Consider the following 9,932-nt stretch of genomic DNA (forward strand, 5'->3'; position numbering starts at 1 on the left):
TAAGAATTCAATTGCCGGACAGGCAAAACAAGATACACCGGCAGGTGCATCGTATCGACATAGTCCCCGAGCTTGCTGAAAGGCGAAGTATGAGCCTTGTAGCGAGGTCTAAAGAAAAAGTCTATTAACTGTATGTGAGTACAGATCACATGTAGCCAAGGAGAACCATTATTCAAGCAGTGGTCGGGGCAGTCCCCGAGCACGGCCGTGGTCGGAGTGATCCCCGAGCACAAAAAGTGGTTTGGGCGATCCCCGAGCACAAAAGTGGTCTGGGCGATCCCCAAGCACAAAAGTGGTCTGGGCAGTATCCAAACACAGTAGTGGTATGTGCAGTCCCCGAGCATATTAGTAGTCTGAGCACAGTAGTGGTCAAGGCAAATCCACGATCACTTGCGCTGCTTGTACTATTATTTTGTGTACTTTTCTCTGCTCTCTGCCAAGGCCAGTCTGGCACGTCTGGTCAAAAAAATAAATAGGTATAGTACGTCATTCTGTTTTTTTTTAAACAGTCGGTTGACACCTGTATTGAGGTGTGTCAGTGTGGGCCCTCTTACTCCATCAACGAAGAGGCGTGTACACTGTTAACGAAGGAGCGCGTTTATTGGCGCAGATGTCGAGGTTGTGTGAACAACCGTCTGCGGCGCGTGCGCACGACTCCCAATATTCTCGGGCGGACGAAACGACGGTGCTCTTTGTTTTATATAATGCAGATCTAGTAAGTTACTCATACCATTCCCCATTGTCATCCGCCGCCACAACCTTCTTCTTCCTCCTGCCGAAACCCTATTCCCCAAAAATCATCGCCAATCCCCTCGGTCTCCCGCATCCACCCACTTAGTAAGGACGAACTAATGGCGAAGAGAGACGCCCAGAAGAAAGGCGGGGTCATGGCGAAGGAATGGTGGAAGTCGCGGAGCAACGAGCAGACCATCGAGGACCTCGTCGCCATGGGAGTGCTCCACAACAAGGCACTTGCGGGATGGCGTGCGCCGGAAGGAGAAAGCTTCCCCGATCTACAACCAGGTGAGATTGTGGTCTTTGAAGACTTCTTCAAACGGGGTTTTGGGATTCCAGTGCACCCTTTCCTTCAGGGTCTCTGCTTGTACTACGAGATTGGGATTTGCAATCTGCATCCCAACTCGATTCTTCTTGTCTCTACCTTCATCCATCTCTGCGAGGCTTATGGTGGCTTCTAGCCCCATTTCGACCTCTTTCGCCACCTGTTCTGTCTTCGGAAGAAAGGTAGCGGTGGCTCGAAGATCGCCGGAGGCGTCTACCTGAACCTGCGTGACGGCATGAAGGCTCAATACCTGCACTGCCCCTGGAACACCTCATTGGACGAGTGGTACAAGAAATGGTTCTACATCCGCGAAGAGCCGAACACCATCACTCTGTGTGATGTGGGGCTGGTTCCAGAGAAGAAAAGTAGCTAGTCGGAGAAGCCCGAAAACTTGGAGCAGATCGCTGAACTGCTCGGCATGATCCCGTGGGGAAGGCTTGATGGCCCGAGCGTGGTCGGTAACTTCATCAGCCGAAGAATTCAACCCTGCCAGAAAAGGATTCATCCTGGCTTCGAGTACCAAGGAGGCGCTGATCCAACGAGGACCAGGAAGGAGCCGCTCGACAAGATGGAGATCAAGGCCAGGATTGGAGAGCTGTTCAACCTGGCCGACCCCAATTATGTTGCACTGAACGCCATCGAGCACGCCTTCAAGCTGGCTCGTCCTCCCCCAAAGGTAAATGATGCCTCCTTTTAACTGTAGAGTCATGTTGTATCAAGAAAATAACTGTCTTTTCCTTTATTTTGTGTCTCAGTGTAATGGCCGTGACCGAGCAGAAGTGTTCGTGTCGCCTCCCCCCGGTGTAGAATGGCCGCAAACTACCGGCCCAGCCGCCCAGACCAGCGCTAGGCCCGACGACGTTCACTGGGCAGTTCTTGAGACCGTAGAGGACGCCTCGACCAGAGCCGCTGGCAAGCGTCCAGCTGCCAGCAAACGACGTCAAGCCATCTTCCCCCTGTCGGATGACGAAGCAGAGGATGCGGACATCTTCGGGCTCGTCCCCCGAAAGAGGAGAAGGCAAGTGGGACCGTCGGAGCAGGGTGGCTCCTCTGAGCCAGCGGTGGTCACAGCACCGACCGCTGCGACACAGAGGAGAGATGAAGGAAACATGCCACATCATACTCCGATGCCCGTACCGGAGGTTGAACAAGTCCCGGTGGAAACTGCCGAGCAGGCGGAGCAGGGGCGATCAAGGAGACGTTCTTTCGCCACATCCTTCCGCAAGTCAAAACTGTAAGTATCTATATTTTTTATGTAAGTTTTGCATTTTGCATTGGATGCTATTGTCTTCTGAATTTGTCTCTGAATTCATCAGATCGGCTTCCACCGAAAACCCCGACCAGCTAACTGGGTGCGGAACGTCCTCACCAGCAACAGCAGGACAAACTGCTCAGCAACCAGCCGTGGAGGAGTCCATGGCTGGGACTCCGCCTGAGCCTCAGCAGGCGGACGACCAGACGCCAGTCCCCGAGCAGCTGGTCGGGAAGACAACCGAGCAGAATACAAGTGCTCCAAGCACGAAACCTGCTGAGGCGGATACCACGACGCCAAGGAAGCTGGATCTAGCCGAGGGGCAGCAGCCAGAAGTTGCCCAGAACATGGTTGCCGACGCGACGGCTCGTGGGAAAGCCGTGGTGGTCGTGGAGTCTGCGAACTCCGGACCAGTGCCGCCTCCCGAACAGGAGGCCGAAGAGGATGAAGTGGAAGAAGTCCTGGGCCGTCCCCAAGATAGACGACAACATGTATATGTGTCGCGCTATCGGAACGACGAATGGGTCATGTACGAGGAAATCCCAGAGGTCGAAGAGACCTTAAGAGTCGAACGGGCGGCCAAGCGTCTGGTGACTGAAGTCCAGGTATATTTTGCTTTAGTCTTTGACCCTATTGTGTAGTCGAACTGTCTGACGTAGCTTGTCTGTGTGCAGGACTTGATGAAAACTGCAAGATACCGCAAAAGGTGCTTCGACCAGATAGAAGGAATCGTGATGACCAACAAAGAGCTGACGGCTGAAGTGGAACGCCTACGGCGCCAACTTGAAGCCGCCGACCAGGAGAGGACAGACCAAGAGGCACAGAACCAAAACCTGGTCGGCCAGCTCCAAAGCAAAGAACAGGAGAAAACAGGTAAGTGTTCACCGTATCATAACAAGTGCGGGACTTGTGTTGTTTTGTTTTTGACAGTAATAGCTGTAATGCAGGTTTAGAAGCTGAAGTGACCCGCCTCCAGGGAGAGAACAGCCGTGCGCTTGCAGAATGTGGTCGCCTGAAGGAGGACAACGAGAAACTGGCACGCCGCCAGTCGGAACTCTAAGACCACACTAACAGGATGAAGGACGACCTGAAAAGTAAGCACTCCAGACCACCTTTCTCATACAATTGCCCACATTGCCTTGTCGTATCATCACGTTTGATGTCTTGTACTGTTTTCAGTTTTGAAAGTCAATGCCAAGAGGCACCTTGAGGCCGTGATCAAGGAGCGTGATGACTGGAAAGCACAATGCCTTAAGGCCACCGAGGAACGGGACACGTGGAGCAAGCGGTGCCAAGAAATGGCAACTGGCATTGTGCCCGTCCTCGACCTTATCGACCCGGCGCTCACAGAGAAAGAGCTAAGGACGCCTCAGCTCGGACTGGTCGAGAGATGCAAGCAAGCATGGGGATGGTTCCAAGACTTCGTGAAGGAGGCGGGTGAGTACACGGGTGCCCATGTGCTAAGCATGGTGCGTGCTCACTACCCCCTGATCGATCTCAAACGCTTGGAGGCGGATACTTGTCGATTAAACCGGTCGATATTGCGTGCTTCGCGTGCAGTCTTTTCTTGTTCTGTTTCGCCAACTGCTGGTGGCTCGTCGTTGCTGATAACATGGATCAAATCCCCTCGTCTTGGCAGGAAAGACGGAAATTGGGGGAAACCCGGGGCGTGGTCTGGTAGATCCAGATCGTATTTGACGCCTTCATCTTCGTGACGCTGAAGCTCGGTGTGGACAGATGCGTTGGATGCGACGCCGGATGAGGAGCTGGAGTCACCCTCTCGGACTGTGTGGACGGATCCTTCTTGATAATCTTCAATCCGGACCATGTTTACGATGTTGCATGGCTTTGGCCGAGATCGGTGGATAGAACATAGGTCCGAGCGGCGTCGTAGGTTGTACGCGTAGCTGGAGGCAGCGTTTCGCAGGCCGTAGGGCTGGACCTGGTGGTTCTCCATCGGGACTTCGTACTCGCAGAGTTGGAGACCCGTCGCGAAGGCTGGCTGGCGACGAGCGGAGCGCCCCTCAGGAGTAGATACGACCACAAGATCTGTTCCAAGTCGTGCAGGACGACTGGCCCGAGCCGGTCGGATAGATCTGTTGTGGGGAGCTGTTACCTGCTCATTAGGTTGGCTTTGAATCGTACTTACCAGAGCTAGGGTTTCAGCGAGTTTGATGCCGACCTGATCGATGGAGTCGTGCAGGTTGGTGTCGTCGATCTGCTTTCCTCTGTAGCGGGGAAGCGAATGACGGGTTGTCGGCGTGGCTGTGGGCGTGGTCGAAGCCAGATGTACCGTGGTCGGAGCCAGATCCATCGTGGTTGGAGCCGTGTTCGTCGTGGTCGGAGCCGTGTTCACCGTGGTCGGAGCCGTGTTCACCGTGGTCGGAGCCGTAGCCGATGCAGGTGAAGTAGTCGTCGACGCGGGTTGAATCCACGCCTCCTCTGCGGTCATGGCGATGGAGACGCCAGGGCCGGTAGTCCAAGTGATCTGGCCGACGGTGAACGTGAGGCCGTTGGGCGTAGCCATGGAGCCGGAGATGATGACCATCTTGTTTGCTTGGAGAGCAGTACGCACACCCCCTACCTAGCGCGCCACTGTCGACGAAATATGGTCGGCAGTCTACCTAGGGGTATGCCCAAGGTAGTAGATTATCGGCAGACAGATGCGCAAGCCCCAAACAAGACGGTGACGCAAGACAGACACGAGGTTTTATCCAGGTTCGGCCGCCAAAAAGGCGTAATACCTACGTCCTGCGTCTGATTTGTATTGCTGTATGTCAATGAGAGATGTCTTTTAGAGGGGTCCCCTGCCCGCCTTATATAGTTCGGGGGGCAGGGTTACAGATCTGGAAACTAATCCTAATCAGTTACAATTGCCATATGTGGCCGGATAAGGATTCCTATTCTAACCAACCAGGATCCTGCTTGGTCGCCAAATCCGTCTTGATTCCTTGTGCGGGACTCCGATCAGGTTAACTGGGCCGCACGTCGCCTTTCGGGTGAACTGAAACCATCGATCCGGGCCAGCCCAAGCCTAGCCGTAAGGGTATAGGGGTTAATACCCCCACAATATGTGTATACCGAACTTATCCGGTATACCGGACCAGTCTGCTAAACACTCCCGTAAATTTATGAGATTTATTTACAGTAAAGAACAACATATAAAATGTATGTGCCTATTTAGGCCCTATCCGCTTCTCTTATAATTCGTCTTTTTCAGCTTGTTTTTCCAGTTGGAATAGTATTTTTCTCTCACATAAAATCAGCCCAAACAGTATTTCGATTTGTTTTTTTAGTGAAGCGCACGGGGCCTTAGTTATTTAACTGCACAGTTAAAATCAGAAAGTACAGCCAATGAGCCTTGGATCTAGTAGTTGAATTTTATAACGAACAAATAACTTAACTCGCTTAAAATTAGGGGGTGAAAAGATATGTGTATTTCCATAATTCCATCCATCAGCCCTCCGAAATGCGAAAACGGCTTTTGCTCCAAGAAAATAATCCAAATCTCCAGTCCAGAGTCGAGCGAGCCTGAGGCCCGAGTCTCTCCTCAACCCGACGCGGCGCCGCGGCCCCCTGATTTTTAGCCTTTCCTCTCCGTCGGCGACGCATACATCCGGCGAGCGCTCCAATCCGGACGAGGAGATGCCGCGGATCCCTCTGATCAAGTTCCCCAAGCGGAATCTGAAAGCCCCATCCGCGCCAGGTGCTCTCCCTTTTGAGTACCCCAGTATTCTCCTCTTCTATACGGTTTGCTAGTCCAGTTTGTCACAGGATTTCTCTCGGGTGTTTGTACCTTTTCTCGATTTCTTATTCATTCCTCCGTTGTTACAGCGCCGTCGCAACCCGCAGATCAGCACGCGACCCTCATGTCCCGGTTGGGTAAGCACCAGATCCACTCGAATTTCCTCGTCGAAGCAGTGTTTGGGTGAATTCGGCTCGCCTTTTTTCTTTGAATTGAATAGTGATTTGCGAGTGGGCACACGCCTAGTTACGTCTTCAATTCTGCAGGAATTCGTTGATCCCTTCAATGAATTGCATCGATTTTCTGGCATATGTATGTGGGAAGGAAAGTGGGGATGTGGCCTAGGGTCATGTTTTCTTAATGGTGCAAGCCAAATGGAACCGTACTTATGTTTATTTGTGTTCACTACTAGTAGTAGGAACTGTGCGTAGATTTGGAATTCTGATGTGAGGGTTGGACCAGAGATCAATAAGGGCCTAACTTAGCATAGATGGAACCCGGACTTGCTTGTGGTGATTTGTGTCAGATTCATTCAACTGCATTGTGTTGCAGCTGTAGTTTGCATTCTGTGGGTGCTTTGCTTGTCAAAAGAAAGAGTTGAGCTATATCATTTGGGTCTACATCACTGCTGGTTAAAACAAGTGCCTACTTTTTTTGTTTATTGATCCCTATTAAAAATTTTGGGTATAGTTGCGATAGGAGGGTGGTCTTGTGACAAATTCTTAATGTCCTTGACAAATAACAGGTGGTTCTGTATGTCAGATTCATGCAGCTACATTGTGTTTAGAGCAAGTTCTTAGTTGTGTTGGACTGTTGGTTGGTCGTTTGCCATAAGAATTGTGCTGTGTTCAGATGTAGGGCTGCTGGTGGTTAGTTGATCTTTTTAAATATTTGGTTTCTAGAGGACACTGTCTCGGAATGCTCTTAGTACTTAAGTTACCAACCTTTTGCCCTTGAAAATTAAATTTTTTAAAACCAATTTCGAACTAAATCTGAAAAAAAAAAACAATCTTCCTCATCTAGCATCCCCTTGGTGCTGAGGTTGCGCTAGGGCATCCAGCCACATTTGTTGCTACTTGGTGTTTGAGTGTTTCTAATTATACCGTAGGATTTGCTTTGCTTGAGATCTCTTGCATAGCCACTTGTTGTCTACTTACCCCTGTTTGCTCACTGTGTACACTTTCATCTGATCTCAACCTAGCACCTTAGGTCCTGTTTGATTTTGCACCCAAGCTTGCCACCAAGTAACCAGGCCAAAGTTTAGTTTGCCAGCCAAAATTATGGTCACCAAGTTTGTGGCCCTGATTTTGGTGACCTTGGCCATCAAAATGAACTAAAAGCCAGCCAAAATTTCTCACCAAACCAAACTGTGCCCAAATTTGATCAAAGTTGCCAAATGTTGGCCTGTCAAATCTTTTGGCACACTTGAGTAGCATATACTGATTGTTGCATGATGCATTTATGCCTCCCCACCCCTGTTTCCCCTTGTGCAAATAGCCCTTCAATAATTTCTTACTATAAATTTCTAGTGTGCTATATTTGGATGTTTTGCGAATTTGAATAACATGCACAGATACACTTGTCCATGTGAGATCTATGACTGTTGCCATGAATGACCTTACTTCTGTTTACATTTGAAATTGTTGGGAGTACTTATATTGCTAGGGGGATGAATACATATGGTGTGCTGAATGCTTAGTTAATCATCTCATAATTCTGAAGGAAAATAGTTCGCATAACAATATGTTTGTTTTAGGGGCTAAAGCAGAGGCACCATCTTCTGGAGGGATTAAAAATTACCGCTTTAGATCAGATGTGCCTTCCCCACCTTCTCATACTGCCGTAGGAGGTCCAGCTTCACTCCTTCCTAAGCGTAAACCCCTGACTGAAGAAGAGATCGAGGCTATTATGGTATGCCTTTTGTTCACAGAAGCTGAATATAAATGCAAATGATATGTTTGTTCTTAGCATTGTTTTATTGAATTAATTCATTTTGCTGGATTTCAATCCATATAAATTATACATCAAATATGCATATTGTTTATAATGATGTCATTTGGCATGCATGGAACTTAAAGGTTGAAGTACAATCTTAATGATAATAGCAAAATGCATGCTTAATCCAGTTGGGAAAACTTAGTTTGTAGCTAAAAATCTTGTCATTTTGATGTTTAGAGTTGCAGCTCATTGAGTTTCTGTACATATAGCCCTAGAAAAATTATGTGCATATAGAGCCCAATCATTATGACATCTGACAACCTGTCATGAAACCTTTTTCTCCAATAATCAAAACTGTTTGTTTTTGTGATTCTGGCAATGTAGTCTTTTGGTGTTTATTTGCAACTGTTAGGCATTGGTCACTAGGCCAGTTATTCACAGATACTGGAGTTGGCTGTGGAGTTATTGCGCTATTGTTTCAACTTCATTCCTTTTGACACGTGTACTTGTGAAGATCGTTAACCACTTTGTATATAAAATATAAGGATACTGGCCAGAGAAGTTAACTGCATTTGTCCCCATGTCAAGACCATGGAAATTTTACATTTTCTCAGTGTCTGCAAAATTATTGATATTTATATGAGCTTAATTAGCATTGCATGCATAGGTTCATTGCTGCGTTAAGCTTACCTGCTAAGGAATATGTAATCCACCAGATATAATTGCGTAAATATCAAACCATGCTTTCATTGCCACTTCCCCTTAAATCAATCTTTATCTTTGCTTTCCAATGATGGACATGTTTATTGTTTTTACCTTGATAGGCTCCCACGTTTACTACTATTGATTTTACTTTGAGATTTGTGCATATAGAAATGGGATAAATTTCTTATCTGCTATTACAATTTTGCAAAATCCTCTGGCTGTTTTGACAAAGTGGGTGTCTGTTTTCCCAGTCACTCGATGCAAAAATCACTAGTAAATGGCTAGGAACTATTTTGACCTTTAGAAAAGATGTTTTCCCTTCTACATATCTCCTTTTATTGCATGAACACTCTATTAGCCTGATTTTGGGGTTTTAACAGATCCAATCAGTATTGATAAGTGGTCAAACTAAAATATTTTTTCTCGAAGTAACACATTTTTCTTTTTGTTTAACAATACAGATTCAGATATAGTCCACCATGATTGCATATTGAATTTTAAAAACATTATATTTTTATACATGGCATATAATTACTCTGATTTGTTTATTTCACCTCAAGGAACATGTGTGTCAATAATTATAAAGTTGTCTGACTGGTTATATAACTTTATGGAATATGTTATGCTCGTTAACATTGAAAATGTTCATCTCCTTGCAGCTGGGGGGCTCCATCTGATATCACCTCATATGAATTGGAAATTCTAGGAACATCAATAAGATCATATACCCGAACTTATTGCCTTTGACCTCTGAAAGAGTGTTATTTAAGCCATGTTGATATGGAATTGGTTTTTTTATTCTGTTTGGAAGTCAGCTGTTGAAACATTCATTTACAGGATTATGCACATGTAACTGACCAAATCGTGAACACATTCTGTCGGTGCGAAAAGTGATCAACAAGTAAATATTTGTAGTTTTGTCATGCGTTGTGATTGGATGTGGTTTAGCACTCAATGACACAGGATTTATACTGGGTCAGAAAACGTGCTCTACGTTCAGTTTCAGTTGGTCGGTGACTTTATTTTTGAGCCCAGGTGCTTGAAGTTTGCTGTGGGGTTACAAACGAGTAGGAATGAGAAGGGGGTGTTAGAGGCCCGGTCGGACTCTGAACCGAATGGGCGAGAGTGATGGGTGCTCTAACGTACGCTAAGAATTGAAGCGTGTGCTCTGTGTAGCTGTGGGGCTCTAGAACCGTTGAGCTGTTCGAGTGCTCACGTTGTCTAGAGCCAGA

At 47.6% G+C, this 9,932-nt stretch overlaps 1 protein-coding gene across 3 annotated transcripts; it reads left to right on the top strand.

Moving 5' to 3' along the window:
• The first annotated feature begins 5,783 nt into the window (after positions 1 to 5,783).
• On the top strand, positions 5,784 to 9,626 carry LOC136521307 (uncharacterized). Of its 3 annotated transcripts, none has more exons than XM_066515020.1 (4): positions 5,784 to 6,018; positions 6,147 to 6,194; positions 7,826 to 7,968; positions 9,360 to 9,626. In XM_066515020.1, the coding sequence occupies exons 1-4, from the start codon at positions 5,958 to 5,960 to the stop codon at positions 9,375 to 9,377; spliced, it is 270 nt and encodes an 89-aa protein (XP_066371117.1). In that variant the 5' UTR covers positions 5,784 to 5,957; the 3' UTR covers positions 9,378 to 9,626. The 3 variants fall into 3 exon arrangements, with proteins under 3 accessions (XP_066371117.1, XP_066371116.1, XP_066371115.1); XM_066515019.1 differs by having other exon boundaries at positions 7,823 to 7,968; positions 9,360 to 9,625; XM_066515018.1 differs by having other exon boundaries at positions 5,785 to 6,018; positions 7,814 to 7,968; positions 9,360 to 9,619.
• Positions 9,627 to 9,932: the final 306 nt, after the last annotated feature.

This window comes from Miscanthus floridulus, chromosome 18 (genome assembly GCF_019320115.1).
Source record: "Miscanthus floridulus cultivar M001 chromosome 18, ASM1932011v1, whole genome shotgun sequence".
NCBI lineage: Eukaryota > Viridiplantae > Streptophyta > Magnoliopsida > Poales > Poaceae > Miscanthus > Miscanthus floridulus.